The 26,345-nt window shown below is 38.0% G+C and overlaps 1 protein-coding gene across 18 annotated transcripts in view; it reads right to left on the bottom strand.

Moving 5' to 3' along the window:
• Positions 1-26,345, bottom strand: part of Emsy (EMSY transcriptional repressor, BRCA2 interacting) — a 76,233-nt gene that overhangs the window by 7,472 nt on the left and 42,416 nt on the right. For 7 of the 18 annotated variants that reach the window (XM_052157998.1, XM_052157948.1, XM_052157956.1 and 4 more), the window contains 9 exons: positions 24,245-24,381; positions 21,827-22,000; positions 19,347-19,545; positions 11,372-11,536; positions 9,405-9,560; positions 8,526-8,567; positions 5,704-5,855; positions 3,380-3,943; positions 1,953-2,432 (listed from right to left, as the gene is read on the bottom strand). In XM_052157998.1, coding sequence (XP_052013958.1) covers positions 1,953-2,432; positions 3,380-3,943; positions 5,704-5,855; positions 8,526-8,567; positions 9,405-9,560; positions 11,372-11,536; positions 19,347-19,545; positions 21,827-22,000; positions 24,245-24,381 — 2,069 coding nt within the window. Of the gene's footprint in view, positions 1-1,952; positions 2,610-3,379; positions 3,944-5,703; positions 5,856-8,525; positions 8,568-9,404; positions 9,561-11,371; positions 11,537-19,346; positions 19,546-21,826; positions 22,001-24,244; positions 24,382-26,345 lie in introns of those variants that run through there. The other 11 variants (XM_052157974.1, XM_052158031.1, XM_052158048.1 and 8 more) reach the window with 8 other exon arrangements.

Genomic DNA, 26,345 nt, shown 5'->3' with positions numbered 1-26,345 from the left:
GCTGGGAATAAAAGCATGCACCTTCACACCCAGCCTGAATTGTACTATATTTTTGTTATTCATCTTTAAGATAAATAATTGGTTACTGACACACAATGTATTTTAAGCCTCTTTGGTGGTTCAAAGAGGAAATGATTTTTTAGTCATAGCACAATCACCTTTAATAGGGTAAATAGCAATAGTGAAGGTTTTCAAATATAAGAAAATGCCAAAAGTCTGCCATTTAAACAATTAAAAAGTATCACTAGGTGAATACTAGGGCATCTTGCTAAGACTTATGGTCCTACCAGAATCTTTTTTCATCATAACCTTTTTTGGGTAGGGGGTGGCAGAGAGACAGGGTCTCATGTATCCCAAGCTGGCCCTTGAACAGACTATGTAGATGAGATGACCTTAAACTTCAAATTCTCCCTTCTCTACCTCCCAAGTGTGGGGATTAAAAGCATGCACTACTATTTGTGGCTATGACATCTTTTAAGAAAGATTATCAGTTATATCACACCTTTGTTCCTAATCCTTGACATGAATGAACCACATTTTCATTCCTGCTAATAATACAACACAGAAAGATAATTTTCAACTAAGCCACTCCAAATGTGTATGGCAATCTAACCCCTACTTGGCATAATCCATTTTAGTAAAATCAGAAAAAGTTGCCATATGTTGGACAAACACCGAAGCAGTCATTTATCTTTATTAATCCTTAATATTATTCCTGCTGCTGATGAGGAAACTGAGATGAGTGAAACAAACTGTCCAGTCCAAAGTAGTGAATGGCAAATCAAAAACACCTTAGCCTTTAGATAAAAAAAAAACAGCAATCACAACAAAGCCTTTTGTTAAGAATTATATATAAATTTACTTTTATAGATGGAAACAAAATACTTGAATAATTCAATGGCCATTTTGACTAGCCTTAATTATTTGACTAGCTTTTGACTTTAATTATGTCTCAGTTGGTTTAACGATAGTCAATTTGTATTCTCTCATAGCTTAGAATCACTGCAACTGGAAAGCTTATTCTATGACCTTTGAAGCATACAATAGTGGCTCTTTGTCAATTCTAAATCATCCACCAGTTCATAAGTAGGAATTCTTAATGAACTAAAAGGGGCTGCTCTGATATTTTCCAAACTATATACTAGTTTGGGGAAAATAAAACTGCTACTATCAAGAAAAAACAAAAACAAAACTTAACATCTTGTATCAAGAGGTAGAAATAAAACACAACTTGTAAGGGCTGGTCTGTGCTCAGTTTTAGTCTTCAATCTCAACCTGTAATATAGAATGACTGGTGGCTTTTAGAAGGTAAAGATCAAGAAGGTGGGCTGCCAATGAACTGTCCCCTGTGTGGTGACAACACCTTAACAAGATGACCAAATACTAACTGACATAAGAAGCAGTTTACCATTAATGACAACCTAAACATAAAAGCAGTTTAGAAACACATGTAAGAATGTGTTTCTGCAGACACTCCAGTCAACTCAAATGTCACTGTTCTAGGAACCACAGATTTGGAGAAAGAACAAGGACTATTTACAAAGTGTCCCTGAAATCCAGCTAAACAGGAGGGCAGACAGTTATATTCCAGTTTGTCAGACTGAGGAGTCCAAAGCACGAGTCTAGGAAATCACTGATCTTTTGAGTAAACTCGCTAAGTCAACACACTGCAAATATGGTATGGATATCAAAGAAAGCTGATACATACAGGCATGGCCCTTATGGTCACATGCTGTGCTGTCTGACCACATCCACCAAGTTTCTATGATTATTTTCAAAACAAAAAGACCACTAAGAACAAAAACTAAGTATAAACTTACATAACGATAATAGTTTTTAAGTCTCTGTCCTTTGTGACTACCTTGAAGTGACTAGTCCTGTAAAATCCCAAAATGGATCAAGCCCACAGCCTCCCATCTACCCGAGATGCCTCATTTCTTTCCAGTTCTTACCTGGATGATAATTTCTGTTGGGCTCTCTTCAGCTTTCTTTTGGCCTACATTCTGAATACGCATGAACTGGCCTGTCGTAGGCACTCCTGCTGCTTCGATTTTTCTGGTCGTTAGGGGAGGGCCAACAGCAGATGGACTTGAACAGGACTCTCTACATTTCGTCATCCCTGCCACCACCACATGGGCGGAGGGTAGAGCTCCTGCCTCACCAGTGAGCACATTGGTGGCTAGAGCCTTCTTTGGGGGATCCACTACCATATGTTCTACATTTGTATCAATCTGAGCTTCCATCAAAGACATTTGCAAAATGTCTGACACTGCTGTCTTCTCAGAGGCCTGAATGGGAGATATGCTTGTAACTGGTGATGTCAGCTTAGGAACAGAACTGCCACCAGTTATCTTTGTAACTGTGGGAGGCTGGCGCCCCTCAAATATTATCTTTGTAACAGAGGATCCTTGGGTTATAATTGGCTGCTCCACCTGAAAACAAATTGGGGTTGTGTGTATTATAGCTACATCTCTTTGAGGAAAAACTAATCAAACACTCCAGAAAATATGGTAAAAGAAACATTCGTGCGGTATACTAGGAAGACATTTTGAAGCTCGATGTTTTAGTAAGAGGGCTGGATGGGAAGGTTCTGTTTTCTTTTAAGGAACCTAGGGAAAGAGGAGGGGTTGAAAGAACCTTTGTTCAGCCAGCCACACTATGAGGCAGTAAAGGAAAAACAAAACAAAAAAACAAAACAAAACAAAAAAAAAATCACAGCAGCCTAGTTTTCCTTTGTGACTTAACATACCTAGACACTTTCAACCCGCTCAAATGAATTCATAATCTTTTTAAATTAAAGTAAGCTGGTTTTCTTTCAAGTTGTGCTTCAAGATACAACTGTATAAACATTCTATATGAACTGCAATATGCATACACACACATATATATATATAAAATCAATCCAGAATAATAAATTTTTGTTAGCAAATTTCTTATGATTACCCATATATTTCCTCTATCTAGATGGTAAGTGTAGAGGGTAAAATCATCAACTAGAGTAAAGATGTATACTAGAAAGGGAGATAGATGGTCAATGATGTTCCTTAAAAGACTGCAGTTTACTTAGCATCACTGCCACAGAAGTAAAAGTTCCTAAGCATGGAGGTATGGAACTGTCATTTTCATGCACTGCTGGTCACTGCTGAAAGGGATTCCTTTAGAAACTACCTAGAAGGCGGGCTGAGAGCTGTGCTTTCCTCTATCAACAGTGCACCTTTCTCCTGATACCAACATCAGCGCAATCAGGCTTCTGGGTTCCTCTTGCCTAGAGAAAGCACTGCTGGCATGTTACAGCTGTGGTGACAACCTTAAAAACCTCACCTACCCCCCAATCCAAGAACACAAATGATAACTTGGCATGCTAGCACAAATCTGTTACCTGGCTTGCAGGCTGTTTCTCTGATGAGGTGGGGAGTGCCATCTGGCTCTGGGGAGTTTGGGGCTGCACGTAGATTTTTGGTTGGTTCGGAGCTTGCTGCAGTTTAGGAAGCTGCTGTGTGGTTTTCACGGCAAGCACCTGTACTACAGTTTGCGGGGGCTGTGCCATTAAGGTAGGAAGCTGCCTGTCTTTGGCCACCACAGTATGCTGTGTGTGCTGTGCATCTGGCTTGGGCTGTGCTTGTTCCTGCTGGAGAGGAGTCAGTTTCTGATGCCTGATGGAGAGCTGGGGCATCTGTGTGAGTTTGTGCTGGAGCTGGTCGGCCTGCAGGTGGATGGTCTGCTTCTGTTTGGTCTGGAAGCACTGCAGAGTTTTCACTTGCAGCTGAGTCTGTTCCAGCTGGGGCTGGCTAAGTTTCTGAGGTTTAGTTGACTGCGATTGTGTCAGGGCAGAGCGGTAAAACAGACCTGTCTGAGGATCCAATGTGTCCATCTCTTCGACCTCACCCTCCTCAGTTCCAAGTTCCTCACTGTGTTTGGTAAAAGCAGTGTGACTGCTTAATGCCTAGATAAGAGAGACACCAAGTAAGGATGAAGTAAGAAAAAACACCTATAGTGTCACATCTTTCTTGAACTGAAAAATATGTGAGATTCATTCCAATATTTTGAGGAGTCTAAAATGATCATAGAGTCTCACATATTTTTAATCAAAACTCCTATTTTAACTCTCAAACAGTAAATACTTCAAAATCCAGTCTACTCACTATTGTAGGGAACCCAGAACCTATAGATTAGAGGAATAAGGCGATCTTACAGCCCATAAAGAAAAGAAAGGCTCTCCAGCTCAGGGAGACTCTATAGCCTGTACTTGAGGGACACTCACCCGTCTAAAGACAGAAGGCAACAGCTGAGCAGTAGGGCATCCAGAGCAGAACCAAGGCTGGGAAAGCCCACTTTGGCCACATGCACACCCTCAGTCCCAAAGGCCAGATGTACTACTCTCTGGAGACGTGTCCACCCCAGTGCCTACAACAGGCCTCCCTGAGGAGAGGTTGTGTCACTAAGGTGTATGAGTCTCAGGTTCATCAGGTCAGACTCAACAGCTTCCCAAAGACCTGGTTCCTGGAAGGGCGTGAGCCAGAGGATAAGCATTCCTCTTCGTGGGAAAAGCCTGCCTGACTGGGGTCAGAGACAGCTTGCACTGGGAGGAGAAATCACTCTGAGTGATGCTGTTAAAGAGCCAGCCTGTCTGACCTCTGCCTGTTTTGAGAAATATCCATGTCAGGACCTACCAGTAAAAGACAGACTAAGATCTGTCACCCAGTGAAATCTTTAGACAGATGGTTTTTCTTTGGAACACAACAAAATCCACTTTATTCCTAACCCTCCTGCTGCCCTGTCATACACTACACCATTACTCTACCTTCGAAACTGGAACTTGCCCTTGTTTCATAACGCCCTGATACACAGTTTTGATTTAACACCTCTTCACTGTCTTTCAGGTAGGTCATATACAATCAGATTTGACTACTGGCAGCAGAGTGAAAGAAATTTAGGAACTACCAAGGAGAGTCGTGGCTGAATCTGAAACCCAGGATGCAGCTGTGTGGCAAACTGTCACTATGGGTTTAAATTACGGCTCTGCCACCTGGAGAAGCTACATGGCTGGCAAGTAAGAGGGATGATGCCCCTGATCTTCAGAATCAGATGAATGTACTCACAGCTCAGAGCACGGAGTCATACAAATCAACTTAACAACGAGGCTTTCTTGTTCATTAGCCTTAATAGCAGGCATTTCTATCTGATAGTACTTGATCCCTCCCCATTGAGTCTTCTTTTATTGGTCACACATAATTAAAGGAGTAAAATATTTATCTCCTTTCTTGTTCATAATGCTCTCATAATAGTAAGGATTTATTATAAAGTATAAAATAAAGACAAAAATGAACTCAGCAGCAAACACTAAACAAGCCAAATAAGATTTCATTTTGAAAACCTTATTTACTCTATTAGTAAATCTGTATTAACAGTAAGAGTCACAGAAACAGTGACCAATTCTGATGAGATTCACCCAGACAACCTAACTCTTTTGAAATGCTATTTCTAGAATGTTAAAAAAAAAAAAAATACCACTTTCTAATCATTTCCTGGTGTTCAGACGCCCAATTCAGTCTTTTCAGTCTCTATTCATTCCTTACAGACGAATGAGTCACAAATACACTCTACAATTCAGGTATGTCTTCTTTTTTAAATAGAAGATAAAACTGAACCTTATTTGGAGAATCAAGTAGTTGCTGAATGTAAGAAGAAAAGAAGAGGTACAACCTGCTGCATGATGTGGGTGATTGCTCCAGGGGAAGACGCTGGGATGGACTTTACTACCACCGAAGTCTGTGTCGCAGTCTGTGACTGAGCCACATGTTGGAGCAGGGTCCGCTGGGGCTGGGAAGGCTGTTGGGGCTGGGAACGATGGCTGACTGAAAATAGAGGAGGTGGTGATGTTTCTCCAGAAATCACCACAGCAACTGTAACCAGTGACGATTATTTTAAGCACATTATAAGCTTGAGCTTATATCCCACAGGGTGGTACTACACACTAAGAGGCAGAAGACCAGAACTTCCCATGTGGGAACTGAGGGACTCTAATAAAAGTCTCTAACGAAACTGCTTCCTCACCTGCAAGATGGGAGCCACAAAGGTACTGTAATGATGAGGGTGAAATATGTGGAGAGGCACTGTGAAAACTTTTCTCATCCAGAAGGGACACCTTTAAAGTGACACCCTTCAGGGCTTTTCTCCCTTGAGCTTTAGCTCTCTGAGGTCACAAGGAAACTGTATTTCCATAAACCCCAGACACATCATTAAGGAAAATGGGGAAAAGAATGCAGCCTAACACTAGCAGTGCTCCTTTCCATGAAGAGAAACTGCTTCCAGAGAAAGCCTCATGGCTCTACGGAAAAGAAAAAATGATGCTGCAGGAGCGGTTCTTGCCTGCTCTGCTCCAGCTGCTCCTTGAATCTGAAGCTACTTGTTTCCTACCAAAGCACTAAAACTCAGAGCCTCACTATGTTGGTCTGTGTTTAGATGGGATTATAAAAAACTTGTTTCTTCTTACAAGAGGCCAATGAAGAAATGGGTTGAAAATGGCCCTTAAATAAAAGGGTCAACAGATAAAAAGGTCATTCTGTCACCTCTGTTTTAGCTGAAATAGACTAAAGAGTCAAGCTCTAGAAATCAACCTCATCTCCTCCTCTCCTGCCAAAGGACTCATTCAAACTACCTTTTCACATAGGTGTCAATCCATGTCCTCTCTTACCAGCCCCAATTTCAACCTTTAAGTATAAACACTTGCCACATCCAAACCTACAAAGCACTCAAATGCCGTTAGCTACTGGGAAGAGAACCCTTGAATCAAAAATAGGTAAAAGACAAATGTGTAAATGAGCTAAGAGTTTTGAGATTATGAAAACCCCTCTAATGCCCCATAATTGTAAGGTTAACGTATTTCAAGTAGCACTGCTCCATGCTTAGAGACAGTTGAATGCCCAAGAGTGAACTGCACCTACAGGTGCGGTGGTCTAAGGACTACAGCTCTAGCTGCAATTACAACTCTCTTTTCTTTACACTCACAGATGCAGCGCTTCTAACTACAAATAGACTTACATGTGTCATGAGATCAGACAGTATCACCTAGACTGGTAGAACCCTTTGATTCTACACTACACTTCACTGCATTTCACAGTATGCCTTTACTACGTGCATTTTAAATTATGAGTTAATAAAATCTTCTATATATTCTCAGCAAAACTGGAAAATAAAGAGCCAAGATTTACAATTTAACATCTACTGAAATGAAATCATTTACAAAAAGACTAAATAGGAGAAAAATTAATGATGACATTAAACTCAAGCAAGTAAATCAATGAAATTTTTAAATAAAAGTTTCATCAAAAATGACATCTGGAAGATAAATGATAAATTTCTGATGAAATTACCAGATTATATAGACCATTTTGATACCCATACTAGTTTTTATAATTATTACAGTAAGTTTTTTAAACGTTTTGACAAAAAAAAAAAAGATTCATTTATCGTATTTATATGAGTACTATACTCTAGCTGCCTTCAGACACACAGAAGAGGGCATTAGATCCCCAGATGGTTTGAGCCACCATATGGTTGCTGGGAATTGAACTCAGGGCTTCTAGAAGAGCATCAGTGCTCCTAACTGCTGAGCCATCTCTCCAGCCCTTAACATTTACTTTTGTGTGTGTGTGTGTGTGTGTATGTGTGTGTATGCACAAGTGCCCCACATATATCTTGATACCTATAGAGGCCAAAGAGAGGTATTTGATAATCTGGAATTTAAGTTACAGATGATTGTGAACCACTCAATATGAGTACTAGGAACCAAACTCAGGACTTCTGGAAAAGCAGCACCCACTCTTACCTGCCCCAACAGTAAGACTTTTAAAATTAAAAACAAACAAACAAACAAACAAACAAACAAAAAACAGCAACAAAAAAACCCCAAATTGGATTAAATAAAAGATCAAATAACACTATCTAAAAATAATTCTCCTTCAACATTCTATACATTTCTTCATACCAAATGTCCAAGGTGTAGGAGACTAAAATTCAGTGAAACCTAAAAAAACTACCATCTACTACAGAACAAATCAGGGCCCAGAGCAGCTAGCTTTAAGGTCAAAGTGAATGCTCAATATGGTTGGGTATATAAGAGGTGGCAACTATGGAAGGAGGTCACAGAAAGAATATCTGTGAAATAGATGATGTGACCTTAGCTGGCTCACATAAGCCCCCAAAACCAGTCAATATGGTTGGGTATATAAGAAGTGGCAACTATGGAAGGAGGTCATAGAAAGAATATCCGTGAAATAGACGATGTGATCTTAGCTGGCTCCCATAAACCCCAAAACCAGTCATTTATTTCAGTAGACAATTCTTTTTCTTTTCTAGCAAAGTGTTTGTTTCATTGCTATTTTCAAAATAACCTCTCCTTCCCTTTACTAGTAGAGCTTACCTTCCCTCTACCAGAGCAGAGCAGAGCGCATCCATTTAAGTGGTCCCCACAATTAGTCAGCTTCAACCTCTCATTACACTACCGATGGATGCACACCACTTACCTAGAAGGGGAAAAGCAACCTCTGTCCCCTCATCAGTGCGTTCTGAAAGGATAAGTAAGGGAAGAAATCACAGGTCTTTTCATCTATTTACTATTTGCTAGCCTAGGCTATGGAGAGACTACATTCATTTCCTCAGCAGACTGGCCTCTCCATCAGTTTCTTTTCTGCTAATATCTGTGATGTTGATAGTTTTCTACTATCTTCATCAGATTTTCTTTCTTGGAAGTTTTAATTCACCAGTTCTAGGATCTCCTAAAAAATGCTAAAAAAATCTTTTTCTCCATAGCATCTGGAACTTTCAAATACCTGAAACTTTACAGATTCCTTTACAGTGGCTATTCTTTAGTCAACGCTTATAAGAACACAAGACAGGCCTTGTTTTATATGCCATCTCTCTAAGAACACAAGACAGGGGCCTTGTTGTATGCATCATCTATTTCACTCTGGGTTACTGACACCACTGCCCCTGAACTCCTTAAGATCTCAAATTAACAAAGGATCCAAACTGAAAGCAGGCTTCACTTGAATGTAAGAGAAAGAGGTTCCCTTCTCCATAGGTACCATCCCCAAAATCTCATTAACATTTTGTTGCTGGAGCACACTTAATATCTAATCTGCTTTCTTTTCCTCCTTGGTGTGTGTTTGTGTGAATCTGTGTGTGTGTATATGTATGTATGTGATGGGGGTGTTTGACTGATTAAAGTCAGGGAAATAATAGGGGGGCTAAAGTTAGGGAAACCCCAAAGATAATGTCAATCTGCTCTAAATAAAACAGGAAAAGAACCAGAAATATAAAGCTATGTTCTCCCCGAAATGAGCACCCCATGAAATCTGCAAAGGTAGCACTACCTTATTACTATGTTTTAAGAGGACACCTACCCGTGGTGATGTATTCAGCAACTAGTTCTGACTCTACCACAGCAATGGATGGACTCTCAGGAGAATGTCTCTTTTCCTGGGTCATCTGAATAGGTACTGCCATTTGACTCAAGTCAATAGTGGGTTGTCTTGGTTTAGATTCCAATTTTTCCTTTACTGCATAAAAAAGTCGGGGAAAAGTTACTTTTATTATAAACAAGTACTGAAACCAGAGCTGTCTATGGGAATAATGAACCAGATCTCTGCGGTGCTATGTCATCAGTGGCTAAGAAGACAATGAATTGAAAACTGCAGGCTGCTCTGTATGGTTGTAGAGACTACAACCTGTCTAACAACAGCCTACAATAACTCATATGCAATCACATTCAAGTTTTCCCTATTACTCCAGGCCAGCCAGCTGTTTCTCTTTATATACTCCTCCTAGGATGCTATTTCCTTTGTATTCAAAGTAATCCCTGGTATACTGAGTTCACAACAGCTTTATCTGCTCTAGAGCATATCCCAGAATAGACTTCCCATTGATTAGTTCATTTGACTTACTAAAATTCCAAGTTTATGTTCCCCAGATGTTGGGTGCTTATCCAGCATACACATGGTCTTGAGTTTGATCTCCAGCATAAGGGGGGAAATCCATATACCCTTTACTGAGTGAGGAGGACTGCTGAGTTCAATGCTGACCTGGGCTATATCCAGGCCAAAATGAGACCCTGTCAGTGTGTGTGTGTGTGTGTGTGTGTGTGTGTGTGTCTGTCTGTCTGTCTGTCTGCCTCTACACAAATTTGGCATTTCAAGATATGGGCAAAAAAAATGTTTCAAGTCTTTAATGACTCTTAAAGAATAAAACATAAAGCTTTTCCCTGTTAGGAAAGAATAAGTGCTCTGCTTCTGTATGTCTAAAATGTCTGATAAAACAGCCTGTAATTAATAATGGTATATGTTAAGATGCATTTTTAAAAAAATCTTCTTATCACTTCTTCAACAAAATCTCTTCACTCAACATTTCTATCTACATGAATATAATCGATAAAAATGGTTGAATTTTTCAAAGACAAGCAGGTGAAAAAAGTGCCAAAGGCTAAAAATATTTAGAAGGAATAATCTACATTTATATCAAATATGAGTATAGAGTACAGCATGGGATTTACAATAAACAGTATTAAGTAACTAAGTCCACTAAAGATTGCTCCCACCAAGCACAGACTATGACAAAAGCAAAACAATCAATTTAAACACAGAAACCAAACCTAGGGTCCGGCTGAGATCCCACAAGCAGACACGGTCCTGGCCGTCAACCTTTCTCAGTCTCCGCTAACTTCTCCAAAACATGAAGGGGCTACATGAGATCATCACTACAACCCATAAAATAGTTGTATAACTGTTGCCTTATTATAACAAAAAACTCAGTATAACTTACACAGAGTTGTCCTAGAACCTATCAAAGATAGGTTCAAAGAACCTAGAAGCACTGATAGGATCCTATTAAACACATATGCTCTAGCAAATAACTTAAACAAAAACAAATGAATCTGAAAATAAGATGAGAGCAAATGAGAATGTTTACAAGCAGTCTAATGGTGTTTTATGGTACAGAATTGGTCTGACAGTATCTATGACCAAAGAAGGACCCTTCGATCTGTCCCAACATTCCTAAATATACCCAGCAACTGATTTGATTTGCACCTGTCCTTGTTCTGCATTCATGCTTACAAGTGACAACCCACTTCCCACTGCTGGCAAGAGGAGTCTCCATTTGAAGAAGTCACTCTATCTACTGTCTCTGTTCTAATGACAATACTCCATATATGCTTCACACTCCTATGTACAGCTAAAAGAACAATAAACTGTACCAATAATTATAATAAGTCCAGAGGGGGAGAAATTTACAAAAGCTATGCAACAGCGGTGTATTTTAGCAACCCGTCTCTAGAAAAAACATGCTTCATTCAGCTGAGCATGTGAATTCATACCTGTTGTCTGTTGGAGTTCTAACAGAGCTTTGATTGTTGAAGTAGCTGATTGTGATTCACTGGATACATCCTGATATATTATGGTGGGGCTAGTCTCCATTGCAATCTCATGTTCTGACCAATCCTGACGCCGGGAAGCAATTACATGAACTACAGGCTGGGAATCTGTTTTATATTAGTTAAAAAAAAACAAACCCTATAAACAAAGTTTCTCTTAAAATAAAGCAATATTTTTTTTTTAATCTTTGTATTTAATGTACACGTCAACCTTGACTTCTCTAAGGAGACTGTAAGGTCCCAGAAGGCATACTGATACTGACTCTCACTTCTGAATTCACTTATTCACTCACACATTTATTTTACACTAGACACCTGTGCATCAGGATCCATATTTAAAGGACTTAAAGGAACTCACAGAATAGTCCAAGAAGGCTCAAGAAGCACACAGTCTGTCTGAAAAGACGAACATGTAAAAAGACAAAGCACAATTCAATATGCTAACTGCTGTCTATGAAGGTGAGCATCTATATAGTGAGTGCTGTTTGTGTTCACTAAAAACAAATGTTATATGTAGGAGACTGGTTTTTCCCAATACATAAAAAGATTTCTATAGAAAGCCTAAGTACTCAGGGAATATTTTGCTGAATTAACAGTAAGAAAAGAGACAGTCTAGAAACATAATAATGTAATGTGACAAGTGTAGCAAAGGTCAAAGCCAAGTGGAAGCCTGTCATTTATTAGCAAGCTGATTCTCTGGGTCTTAGCCCTGCTCTTCAATAGGAACAAGGGGTGGATATAATGCAAAGATGGTCTGGGCTGCTTAACAACAGTAATACATTCTGAGAAGTACCGTAGGCGATGTTGGCATTGCGAGAGCATCCTTACACACTCAGAAGAAATAGCTTGCTACAGGTAGGCCATATGGCACACCCTATTACTGTTATCACATATACATGTATGTTTATGTGTATGTATGCACACCTACAGTCCATTACTGACTGAAACATCAATATAAGCTACATGATCATATGTAACACAGCTTTATAAACTATAAAAACCAGTAGAAATGAGGTTATTGGGGGTTAGGCTGAAAATTCAATTCTAAGATCTTTGGTTGATTTGAAAATAAATTTCTGCACATGTAAATATAAAATGTGCATCAGATTAAGCAATACATACTTAAGAGTTCTCTATAAAGCAAGAAGGTTGGACTACTTTGTCTAAGATATCGTAGAAGAAAATGGAGAAGATACGAAGACATAATCCCTAAGGTTCAGATCTACATTGTAACAGGAAACAAAAACTGATAGATGGCATCACACTCTGGGATAAATATCAAATGGTTAAAACAAGAAAAGAGACTGCTTTTAATTGTGCTGCTTAGTTGAAGCATCAAATCAAAACTTATCTGGTGGCTCAAAAATACAAGAAAAAACATCAAGTTCACCCTCTTAAGAACATCACATATTTTAAAGGCAGGAGGATGTCCAAAAATATTGAAAAGGGAACAATTCTTCTAATGAAACAACCTTCCTGAAGAAAAAAAGATCAACATGCAAGAAGTTCATAGTGTTTAATAACCATAAGCTAACAGGTCAGGTGTGGTAGCACAGGCCTATAAGCCCAGATTGGACTATATGAGAACCTGTCTTTAAAAAGCAAAACGAAGCACACTACCCCCAAAGCAAAGATAAACAAACATAAACCCTGAGTAGAAACCATCACACCAGAGACATAACATTCCTACTAAGCTTTCAAGCACAGGTGAAGGACTGGCTGCTTGCCTGTAATGCCAAGTGCTTTGTGAAGAATACTGCAGTTTTTTCTTTACACATTCTAGTAAGATACATAGAAAATTTTGTTTGCTTAGGAACAGAATCTCATATAACTCAGGCTAGCTTGAAATTTGCTATGTAGCCAAAATGACCTTAACATCCTGACCCTCCTGCTTCCACCTCCCAAGTGCTGGGATTGCACACATACACTACCATGTCTGATTTATTCAGTGCTGAGGATTGAAACCACGTCTGCATATATACCATGCAAGTGCTTTTCTAACTGAATATACCCCTAACGTCCTAATATGCAAAAATTTAACTTGAGAAATTAGACTAGGGAAGCACTTTTTTATGTAACTTAAAAATAAATTTTCATGACGAACACAAGCCTATAATCTGAGCACATGAGATGGTAATTAAATTGGATGCCATATAGTCTGGGCCTCTGTCTCAAAAACAGACAAATTCTCATTGCTGATATAGGCAAAGAGAGTGAGTCTTTGCAACCTAACTCTGAGATATACTAAATATTCAGAGTAGGGACTGTATAAATATCTCTATAGCAGTGCTAACCAAATAACATCTCTCCAAATAAAACCATTCTTTAGGGACTGGGAGAATGCCACCTCTTTCTGTCCATACAGAGCAGATGATGATCACCAAGAATCAGACAGCAACCCAAAGAGCTGGGATACAAAATGAGAGTGTGAACTATGTAAAAACTCTTTTGACAGTCTCCCCCTCTTCTACTCTTTGGGTTTACACTCAAACCTAGAGATGCTTTGATCACAGAACACCTGGAATCTGATGTCCTGTTTCTGCAGCGTGCATTCGGGTGTCCTGCTAACATGCTTTATGTTTTAACATGACAATGTAGTCTACAAAGTATTGGCATATCTAAACTAGACCTCTGTACTTCTTAAGGATAGTGGCCTGCTGCAGACTTTCCTTACAGATTCTTTAACAACTATGTATTAGATGTCTACTGCATGTTAAGTCCAGGAATCCATTCTTTAGCATTATATTCAAAGGCAAACCCAGGCATGTATGATATGCCTTTATCATAAACTGTGCCATCCTTTCATAGGCACAAGACTCCTCAATTAGCAGGATCCTAAAGGTCAATGTTATCCTCCATCCTCTACCCCTCCCACATGCAGAGTCATCTTCAGAGAACCCACTACTTTCGAATACTTCCTTTTCATTTCTGCCTGCACAGCTGTGACATACAAAATTTTCTTACATAAAGTGGAAATAGATCTTTCTGTCATCTGTACAACAGTACTATTGTCTGTATACTTACCTACAAAGACCAACTCACTTCATCTATATCACAGAGCACAACATGACTAACAGTCCCAGAACCCCCACCTAATCCATCCCCACTCCTTCACAGAAAATGATTTCCAGATGTCTAGCCTCCCTAAGCCATTTCTTCCAAGCTAAACCTAAGCTGTCTATGTTACAATATAAACCTTTCCCCGAAGCATTATCCCAATGTTATAGAGAACAACAATTCCACAAAATTTTCTGCCCCCCCCAAAAAAAGGGGGGTTCTGTGGTCAAAAAACACTGGAGAACATTTTATATTAGATATCCTAGTTTTCACCTTTAATAATATAAATTACCAAATAAATTAGCTAACGAAATTCTGTAGAATGTACATTTTGCATGACCTATGTTTGCTTTAAAAACAACAACAACAAAAGAACCTTCACTCTTGGCCTCCCAAGATCATGATTCTTCAGGAAAAATAATGCCAGAAACTGAGTTCTGAATTAAAGCTGTATCTTTATGACATGTATTTTCAAATTTGACTCATGTTCTGCTACTTTAAATTTCTACTCTGAATTCACTTCCTTGTTCTCTTCTGGTTTGCTTAATATAATGTTACATTCAATCCACCTTAAACCGTTTAGATGGGTGGTGGTGGAACACATCTTTGATCCAAACACTTGGTTGGCAAAGGGAGGCAGATCTCTGAGATTGAGGCCAGCCTGGTCTACAGAGCTAGTTCTAGGATAGCCAGGGCTAAAGAAATCCTGTCTCAAAAAACCAAGCAAGCAAGCAAGCAAGCAAGGAAGCAAGGAAGCAAGCAAGCAAGCAAGCAAGCAAGCAAGCAAGCAAGCAAACAAACAAACCCCAAACCTTTTAGAAATAAAGTTGCATATAAACGAAAAAAATAATAATTTTAAAAAGTCTGAACACCAATAAGGATACTTATCTCACTTTGCAAGTGAGAAAGAAAAATTGGAAGAGCTATTTGAGAAGATAAAAAACACAGTAGCTTCAGAAAACATATCATCTGATTTTCAGTGAATGATAAAGGCAAAAATGTTCTTGATCTAATAGTCTTGGCAAATTTACTATCAATATTCAAACAAAAGTCTAGAAATGTTAGGAGAAAGTGATGAGAAGGAACAATGTTTTAGAATGAAGCAATAAAAATGAGCTTATAAGCATGAAGTTTAATCATTCCCATTCATCATGCTAACAGAGAGGAAAAAATAACAAAAATTATATAACAAAATAGTTAACATTAAAAAAAAAAACAGTATCAGAAACATGATATGGTGTGATGAATCCTGCCAGGGTGATCAAGATTCACATCAGGAAAATGCCCAAGGCTTTCTTCTCTACCTGTTCAGGAATTCAACACGGGGCCTAGATGGTTCCTTGTGGTGGTTAGAGCTAGAAACCATTAAAACATCTAGCATGTACAGGAAAAACCCTTGAAAAGAACTCTTAGGTCAAAAAAGGACAATTTTTCCTTAGAACAGAACAAAGAATAATAGGCTTTAGAAAATCATCTATAGATGCTAAAACTTATGGATAAGTGATTGATGAGGAACACTATATCTACAGTCTCAGAGAACCTCCTCCAAAACTGGTATTAATCTCAAAGAGGAATATGTTAACTTCATAGTAGAGAAAATTAGAAGCAATTATCCTAACCAAGTGACTACCACTCATCTCATCAATGTGGCAGACATTATGTATAACCTGAGGAAATTGAGAGTCATCATCTATCTACCTGTACAATTCCTACTGAATTAAATCATAAAGAAGATTCTACAAAGTAACCAACTTAAACTCTTCAAAATATTATAATCAAAGGGAAAAGTGGGGATTAAGAGGCTATCTAGGGCAAAAGAGAATAAAGAATGCTAATGGCATCTGAAATGATGGTTCATAATTTAATTCTAGCTCTTGGGAGGCTAAGGCAGAAAGATCTCCATGAGTTTCAGCCTTGCCTGGACTACAAAATGAGATCCTGTCTCAAAAAACCGAAGAGGAGGGCCAGGCCTACCTATAATCCCCAGAACTTACAAGGAAGAGGCAGGCAGATATTTTTTTAATTTATGGCCTGCCTAGTCTACATATCAAGTTCCAGGCTAATCAGGATTACATAGTGAGAAGAGGAGGAAGAGGAAGAAAAGGAAGTGATAACAATAATGTGATAGTTACAACGTGATACAGCAGAGTGTAATGTGTATGACCCTGGGTTGGAAAATGACTGAGACAAAGCAATAAAGAATATCACTTATCAATTAGTAGTATATATAGTTGAATTATAAATTAGATAACAGTATTACATTAAATTTCTTGACGTTGATAATGGTAATTTAGTTACAAAAAGGATAACACATAAGAAATTAGAGACCTAAAATATAACTGTTTAGCGGTTAAATCATATAATACCTATACCTACTCTTAACTGGCTAAAAGACTTAAAAACTGTACACATATACAATAGATACAACAGAAAAGAGACTAGAGACAAAAGTAATAAAGCAATGCTCTCAGTACTTCAGTGGCAATGTGTATGTTTAGCCATGTATAAGGCTATATATACATAGGTTTCATCATTAGAACCAAAAATTAAAATATAAAAACAAAACTATGGCTGGAGAGAGAGCTTAATGGTTAAGAACACTGGCTGCTTTTTCAGGGGACCCAAGTTTGATTCCAAGAAGCCACATGGCAACCCACAACTGTTTTATAACTCTATTCCCTAAGGATTTGATGCCCTCTTCTGGCCTCTTCCAAAACTAGGCATGTATGCTGGTACACAGACAGAGACAGGCAAAACACCCATAAATATAAAAATTAATAAAAATTTAAAAAATGAAACTACAAACTGGGTAGAACAAAATATAAACAAGTAGGAATGACTGGCAATAAAAGTCTGGCAATAAAAGTCACACATTGTAACTAGTTTACATTTTGATTTACAATCAGCAGAAAGATACAATGAGAATTAGCAAAACGACTTGCAAATTATTACTACTCTGATAGCAGGGTGAGAAAAACTATTTACTCTCTAAAACAAGTACTATATTGTTTATTGAAATCAACAGCTTATTTATTTTTAATTAACAAGCTTTCAAAGATCATTTTCTACTTGTTCTATGAATGAACATTTCTTTTTCTTGGAGTGTGGACTTTTAGCTTTTAGCATTATTTTGTTCACTACTAATAAAAATGTGTATGCTGCAATTGTATGTGATTTTAAGTTCCTACAGCACAAGAATTAGTCAGGTATGGTGCTTTATACCTGTAATCCCAGGACCTGGGAGATGAAGGAAAGAGGATCAGAAGTTCAAGACCATTTTCAGCTATAGAGTTGGAAGCCAGACTAAGCTATCTGGAACCCTACCTTTAAGGGGGTGGGGGGAAAGGGGGAGAGCAAGAACTGTGTCTTAATCAACTTTAATAAAATCTAACATAATTCTTGGTACATATTAAAATACAAACCAACAAATAATTGTTAACAAATAACATACAGCTATGTAAACCATATAAAATTAATGTGAAGGCATCATTGAAGAATTAAAATAATGTTTGGATAATATGGAAAAAATGTGCTTTCTATCAGTGCTTTTTAAAAAAAAAGCAGCAGGCATACCAGCAAGGTTAGTGCAGAGGCAGAGAAAAGGAAGAGAGGAACAAGGACTAGGAGAAAAGAACACTGTTGCCTATATACATCAGATTGCAGAAGCACAGATATACATACACATAGGCTGAACAGGTCTAATCCAAAATGCTCCACACCTGAGCCTTTCTGAACAAGGTGACACTACCAGCAGAAAACCCCATCCCTAACCTCACATGATGGTCACAGTCAAAATACAGGAGCAGGGGGAAAGCAGGACCTGTGACCTCACCCTCAGATTAACACTTAGAAGGGTTATATGAAACATACATGAATATCACATTTAGACTCAGATCCTACCTGTAAGATAACCCCTTTCCTTCTCTTTTTCACTCGCTCTCTCTCTTCTCTCTCTCTCTCTCCTCTCTCTCTCTCTCTCTCTCTCTCTCTCTCTCTCTCTCTCTCTCTCTCTCTCTCTCTCTCTCTCACACACACACACACACACACACACAAAATACAAACTCTGCAACCCAAGGCAGATCTCATTCCAAGCATTTCAGACATAGGCTCCTTAGCTTGTGGCTCTGGACACCAAGGGCAGTCAGAATAACTGAGTGATGTGAGCAAAAGACAATGTCTCAGAGCTTCAGAGTAGACCATGAGTTTGTATTTTGAGAGACATCCTAGAACAATGTTATATTGACAACAACACTAAAGATTATCTCCTGCTGTGGTGTTTAGCTTCTAATAATTGGGATAACCACTGATTGTCATCTGCAATATTTTTGAGAGTTAAAGGAAATGTTATTAATGATTATGCCGGAACAACAGACATAAAGTAAGATCCATACAAACTGGGATGTATAGCCACCCACCTACAGCTCACTCCTGGCCACCTTGTCTCTTCCTCAAGGTTCAGCAATAACCATTTTTTAAAAACTACATTCCTTTTTCTTGTACACTTCTTCCTCTTCTTACCCATTTGAAACAGGAAAAACATAAAAGTTACCATCTAGAAATTATAGTTGTTTGATACTGCCTACATAATAAAAAATCATCTAAAAAATTTTATCAATGACTTGATGAACATATGACACAAGGTAATAGTGGCAAGCTATGCCAAAAATAAGATTTCATCTCATTCACTAAACAGCCAAAATAAATAAATAAATAAATAAATAAATAAATAAATAAATAATCCAATCCAATCAAAAGAACTACCAGTATACAAGTTTGATTTGGAATCCCTAGAAGGAACAGTTGTTTAGAAACTGAGGTATGACATCATCAGTGCTTGCATAAACAGTACAGTAAGTCTTACCTTGAGAACTCTGGGAGGACTCTGTGGAAGAAGAACTACTGTCTGTGTAACCCTGTGGTTCTTCTTTTCCTTCCTGAGCAGATGAATTACCGGCCTCTGCTACCCTGGATGCTTGCTGTAATGTTTCTGTAACCAGCTGCCTTGTTTGTTCACTAACAACTGTAGCTTGAAATGTCACTGGTTTGGGTTTAATGAGAACCTAGAAGAAAAGCAGACATGCCCAGATGAAATATCATAGGTTGGTTTATACCTATAATCCTAGTACTTGGAAGACAGAGGCTCGAAGACTCACTAATTTGAAGCAACTTTGGGTAGGATAAAATCCTGTCTCAAAAACAAACAAACATAAACAACAAATGCTAAACTTACAGGTAATTTTCCAGGTACATAAATTGCCATCATGCATATTTATCATGGCTTTGGGTTCTCTCTTTCTCTCTCTCTTTCTCTCTCTCTCTCTCTCTCTCTCTCTCTCTCTCTCTCTCTCTCTCTCTCTCTCTCTCTCTCTCTCTGTGTGTCTCTCTCTCTCTGAGACAGGGTTTCTCAGTGTAGCTCTGGCTGTCCTGGAACTCACTCTGTAGACCAGGCTGGCCTTGAACTCAGAAACCCGCCTGCTTCTGCCTCCTAAGTGCTGGGATTAAAGGCGTGTACCATTACTGCCTGGCAAGGGTGCAGTATTTCTTACCAAAGACCAAGATCCACAGATGAACTAGAGCTAAACTATGTACAATATTTTAAGTAGTATATGACAGATCACAACAGCTTTAATTCTTTTCGTTTTTTAATGTCTGTGTCTGTTTAGGTATATGTGCACATGTAAGTGGGTGCCCCCAGAGACCTGAAGAAAGTATTAGGTCTTCTGGAGCTGGAGTTGTGAGCCTCCCAATGTGTGTGCATGGAATGATATTTTCGTCTTCTGTAAGAACAGCAAGCACTCACGACTACAGAGTCATCTTGTTAGTCTCCCAAAGCTATGGTTCTGACAAGTATTTTCATTGTTTTTCTTATCTAACTTCAGAAATCATTTTTCAGTACTATCATAGTAACAGCCACAAGCTGAGTGGAAGGAAAGAAAAAGAAAAAAATACATGTAAATTAGACTCATTAGAATTTTTTTAACCAAAGTATCTGTCTGAACTTTCGCTCTCAACTTGTATTAACAGAATAAAACTAAGACCACAATTTGTTCAAGCCACCATTTTCTAAGTCTCTTTTAATAAGAAACCAAATAAAAATCCTGACACACCTGCACAAGCAAACTGCAGGAGATCTAAGTCATCTCTCAAGGAACCATAGAGGAAAAGTGATATAAAGTGCTATCTGCAGCAGTAAGAGGTCAACTCCTGCAAAGTTAAAAGCTCAGACAACTAAAACAAGTAAACCAGGAAAAAAAATTCTTACTGAAACATTACCCTTCAGATTCTGGATTCTAGAAATTTAATTGGATTCATGGAATGAAAATACTGACTCATATCCAATACCACCACTATCACCATCAAAAATAATAATATTGACCCATATATGAGCCTCTAATAAAATAGTGATTTCCACGAGTTTAAAAAAAAATTCCGTTATACTTTACATGATGAAACAAGTGAAATTACACTGAATTCAATAAATAACTTAAGCTTTTAACAAAACTACTTTCTAAAAATATATAAACAATGGGTAGTTTTGAAGGAACAGATTCCAAAAGCCAATTATGAGTTTAGATAAATTAATACCTTTTACAAAAAGTCTAGGATTCTATTTCTCAACCAAAGTTGATATTGTTTCCTTTGGTGGTCTCAGAAAAGTAATCCAAAGCACCTACAAAGTCAACAGCCTACCAAGGTGAGATTATACCCTTATTCTCAGACTAATACTGCCTGAAAGTGACCATATCACCAGCATGCAGGGCTGGAACAAATCAAACTTTCATAAGTAAAGCACCTGTGCAGGCCCTGACAACTCATAGAAGAAACTAATTTCCAGTGCTCTGTCCTTCTTCAGCTATCCAGTTCTCACAGTCATAAACATCTTTAGGAAACTTTATCCCAAAGGAATTCTCTTCCTTGCCTTTGCTCATAGTGTGACAGATGTATGCAGATATCTTTAAAAGGACTGAAGGAAAAAGGCAGATTTTGAGAACAGATTAATAATATGCATTCAGTTTTTTAAAATCCTGCTTCTTTTATTGGCCTATTGATCTTTTCCTTGACATTTCTACTAGGCTAGGCACAGTGGTACAGCCTTTAGTTCTACCAGAGGCAAGCTGATCTCTGTGAGTTCAAGGCCAACCTGGTTTACATAGCAAAACTCCAGGACAGCCAGGACTACATAGAAAGATTCTGCCTCAAAATAGACAGACAGACAGACAGATCAATAGGCAGGCAAGCAAGCAGAGAGGAGGGAAGGAGGGAGGTAAGAAAGGAGAAAAGGAAAGGAAAGGAGATTTCTACCTGGAAATTAGCTAAAAGTCAACATATCTTACAGCATACCTGTGTTTTCCCTTGTTGTCCATAGACAATTTTTGTTGGAATGATTTTAGCTGCTGGCTGTACCGTGGAACCTATTCCTTTGGGCTGTGTTACAATCATTTTGGTGATAGGTCTTGTAGCAGTAATGATAGCTGGCTTGGCTCCAGTCGGCACTGTCTGAAGAGTCTTTTCTCCCTAAATTGAAGTCAATTATAAAAGAGATTTATATGCATTTAAATGATTAAAAACAAACAGAACAAACAAAAAACAAAGACACAACTGTCCTTTCACTGAAAAGCAAAGAAAAATTTTGCCAGGGTGGGAAAAGGACTGTATATTATGTAATAAAGTACAAGTGATTAAAAAATCCTGGGCTTTGTTGAAATAATATTACAAGTCACATAATCAATTTTCTAGCCAAAAAAGAAATTATTCCTCATGAGTATATTTTTTAAAATCACCATATCTAAGAACATCTAAGAATTTATACCACCCCATTCATAGAATATCTATATTAAAACAGAAGTTTCTAGAAGAAGATATACTAAAAATATTAACAATTGTTAAGTTCAAGATTGTAGGTCATCTCCCAAACTCATTTTTATTTTTTAATACACTTAAAGTGAATATTTATATAATTAAAAAACTATGCGGTTTATCAGATTAACATACGCATACAAAATAAGCCAGGCATATATTATAAAGGTATGCAGTAGGATATCTATATAAACAAGTATGAGAGAGATGAAATAACTTCTTTCTAAGGTTATATGGAGGAAAGGGGGAAGAAAACATAAAGCATTTCCGAGTATGTTACCAATACCACTTTAGTCTATTATAAATTCAAGCCCATTAACCTTTCAAAATTTTCTGACTTTTTACCTGATTTATTGTCTGCCTGTCTTTTTTTCTACTTCTGTGTGTGCATGCATGTGTGGTGTTGGAGAGTGTGTGTGTTTGTGTGTGGTGTTGGAGACTGAACCCAGGATCCGGGGCTTCACAAATGGTAAGCAAATCCTCTACCACTAATCTATAACCTCAGTCTACTCTTCTTCTGAAGTACTATTTTCTGGTCATATTTTTAATTTCAGCACAGAGATTTGAATTTAACTGAATTAAATTCAAATATAGTAATTTTATTATTAATTTTTAAATTAAAATTAATAAAATTAAGAGAGTTGGCAATTTTCACATTGTCATTTTCTTAATTTTTAGCTATCATCACAGATGTATGGGCTTTTATTAGCAGTTGTTAAACTGAGAGCAATTAGGTGAGCTGTCTAAAAATCAACCACTGAGAATTCAGATCTAAATCCAAAAATTACAAACCTAATTATCAACTACAACTATCCAAAAGAAACAATGTGTCTCCAATCAAGGGGTTATTTCAAGTCTCACATACTGTCTGCAGCAGCATTCTCAGAAAGAGCTCTGATTTGTCCAAGCACTGTGACCCAAACAAAGTCAACTTGAAAAGTGTCATCTGAGAAAGCACATGTGTGGTAGGCCCGCACAAGATGCAGGTAGGGTATAAAAACACGCTCTGTGTGCTGAAGATGATGGTCCCATAGGCGGATCTGCTCATTTTATTAGCATTGCCTGCCAAACTACTGCTAAATATCTATTAGAAAAAAAATTCACATGTGATCTGAGATATCCCATAGCAGATCACACCCTTTTATAAATCCAAACACCATAGAATCCTAACCTTGCCGTTCTGAATTCACTAAGGACTAACTGAACCACTGTCTTCTAGTGAGGTCAGGGAAGGAAAGGATGCTACTGAGTCTGAGTGCTTAAATACCAAGAGCAGTAAGACCAATGACTGACAACTTCCTATGTGTTGGACACTGCTCTAAGCACTTTCAAAACACCTATCACCACCCAATATAGACATGAAGAAAAAAAATATTACACCGGTTAGATAAGTCACCCATGGTTAAACTACAAAGTGAGACACAAAGCCTAAGTGTGTCTACCTCTGACCTCTTAACAATTGTCATCAGAACCTAAAATGGGAAAATAAAAAATAAACAAGAAACCTTAAGTAACAAATCCCCATCTATGAATTTTATTTTAAACTCAAATATTTCTCTTTTGTCTAGCCTAAATCAAATGCTAATCTACTGACCATTAGCAGGAATAGAATTCCTCCAAGTATTCCTGCAGCTAAGCCAGCGGAATCTCTATTTGAAGGGAACTAAACAGTTGAATCCTGGTAACAAGCCTCCTTGCTGCGAGCAGCTATAAGCAACACGTATTCAGATTACTGAATCTGAATATAAAATGGCATCAGTTGATGGTAAAGATTATTCTATCACAACCATACAGTCAAGCCACTCCATTCACTATGGCTTCTGATGTCCTTAGGGAAATGTTTACATACATGGCCTTTAAACGGCTTAGAAGATTACTGCGTGTGTTTACAGTCTTACTTACTCCAGCATTTAGCAATGTGGTGACAACGTTTTTTCCAGGGAGGCCTTGAATGGTTGTTCCTTTTCCTGTAGTCTTTTGTACAACAATCACATTGGGCTTGGAAGTCATTGGGATTGTAGTGATTTTGGTAGTCGTTCCTTAGAGAAGGGGGAAGAAAAGGAGGCCTGGGTTAAGGACTAGTGATATTTGGTTGTTTCTATTTATGATGTATACAAGTACTACATGTCTAAACAATGTCAACTTTAGGTGAATGAGTGTGGTCCTAATGACAAAAACGAAGACTTAGAATAGTAGCTTCTAAATCATCCCAGAATCATAAAATCTAAAAACTGACGGTTTTTTTTTTTTTTTTTTTTTTTTTTTTTTTTTACATTTTTGAGACAGGATCTCACTAAATAGCTCTACCTGGCCTGGAATTCACCATGTACACCAGGCTGACCTAAAACTCAGAGATCTGCCAACCTGTTTCTGCCTCCTGAGTGCTAGGACTAAAGGCATGCACTACAACATTCAAAAAGAATTGAGTCATAAAACAATCTTTGAAAATTTAAGGACCTAACACACCAAATTCCAAATCTAAAAATATCACTATCCATTTCCCCATCAACAGTCTTCCCTGACCAGTTTAAATTAAATAAAAATCTTAGTTTATGATGTGTTTCTCTGAAGTCTAATATTAAATTTATGTCCATCATGATGGAAAAATTCTTCAAAAAGAAACATTAGAGGAAAATATCAAAATTGACTAAACTATAGAAAATAAATATATGAAAATATGTAAGTTACGCAGCCATGCATAGTTGTGAGTGTTTATAATTCCAGCACTTGAGATGTGGAGGAAGACTGCAAGTTCTAGACCAGCTTGTGTTACAGAGTGATACCTGTCTTTAAAAAAACCAAAATGAATTTTAAAAGTTTAAAAAAAAAAAAAAGGACCAAAGTGAACACAGATTTATAGACCAAGTAACTGTTAACGTACGCTTCTGAACACACAGAACTCTAGAGATTCCAAGGATGAAATAGACTTGCTTACAAGGTAAAATTATTTTCAGCCATTAAGATCTACTTTCTTTTTTTATTTGTTTGTTTTTTGGTTGGTTGGTTTTTTGGATTTGATTTTTTCGAGACAGGGTTTCTCTGTGTAGCCCTGGCTGTCCTGGAACTCACTCTGTAGACCAGGCTGGCCTTGAACTCAGAAATCCGCCTGCCTCTGCCTCCCAGAGTGCTGGGATTACAGATGTGCACCACCGCCAGGCTAAGATCTACTTTCTTATATTAAATGAGACAATTCAGCTTCAGAAAAACAAGCATCTCATGCTCTCTTCCGTACTAGATTTTAACATTTAATGTTTGTAAGAATGAAAATGAGAGCTGTAAGACTGGAACAGATGTAAAAAGGGAAGGAGGAAGAACAAAAGGTTACATGGGACATAACTAGAAAGGGGGCTACTGGGAGTAGTAGAAAGGGAGGGACAGGATAGGACACAAGCAAAGAAAACACAAAAATAATTTGTTTGAAAAATGGCATAATGAAGCCTAATTTATTGTGCACTAGCTAAAAGATCTACTTTTTAAATGCATATGTCCACTGTCAGACACATATTGTGGCCTTTCCCCTACAGCCTGCTTCCTTCCCACCTATCAAATCTATTTACTATTATATTCATGTTCCATATTCTTATCATCCAAGTTACAAGTCCTGGTACAAACCTTGGTTCCTGCCTACTCAGTGTTTAGCACAGAGCACAGCGATTCTTCTATAATTAAGTCAGAGCTCTCAGTTCCTCAGTAATGTATCTGCGCAAGTGCAGTCAACTCCACTCTCCTGTTTCCCCACTATTCCTCCATTTCAAGTGTGTCTCTTACAGTTTTGATATTCCATACCAAATCTAACACCTTAAATGAAACCTTCTATACCAAGAATCTGAAACAGTGTACCCAGGTTTTAAAGAGTATTCCTAATCCCCATGGTATCTACTTTCGACTTTCCCTCTTGAATGTCATAATCCTACATGTGGGATGTACATGCAGGATGGCACAGAAGGGAAAGACACATGCTCCTCATACCCGGGGACTCGATTCAATCCTAGGGTCCCCAATG

The sequence above is a fragment of the Apodemus sylvaticus genome, chromosome 1 (assembly GCF_947179515.1).
Source record: "Apodemus sylvaticus chromosome 1, mApoSyl1.1, whole genome shotgun sequence".
Classification (NCBI taxonomy): Eukaryota; Metazoa; Chordata; class Mammalia; order Rodentia; family Muridae; genus Apodemus; species Apodemus sylvaticus.
Note: the sequence above shows the minus strand (reverse complement) of the source record. Positions and strands in the feature narration are given on the sequence as shown.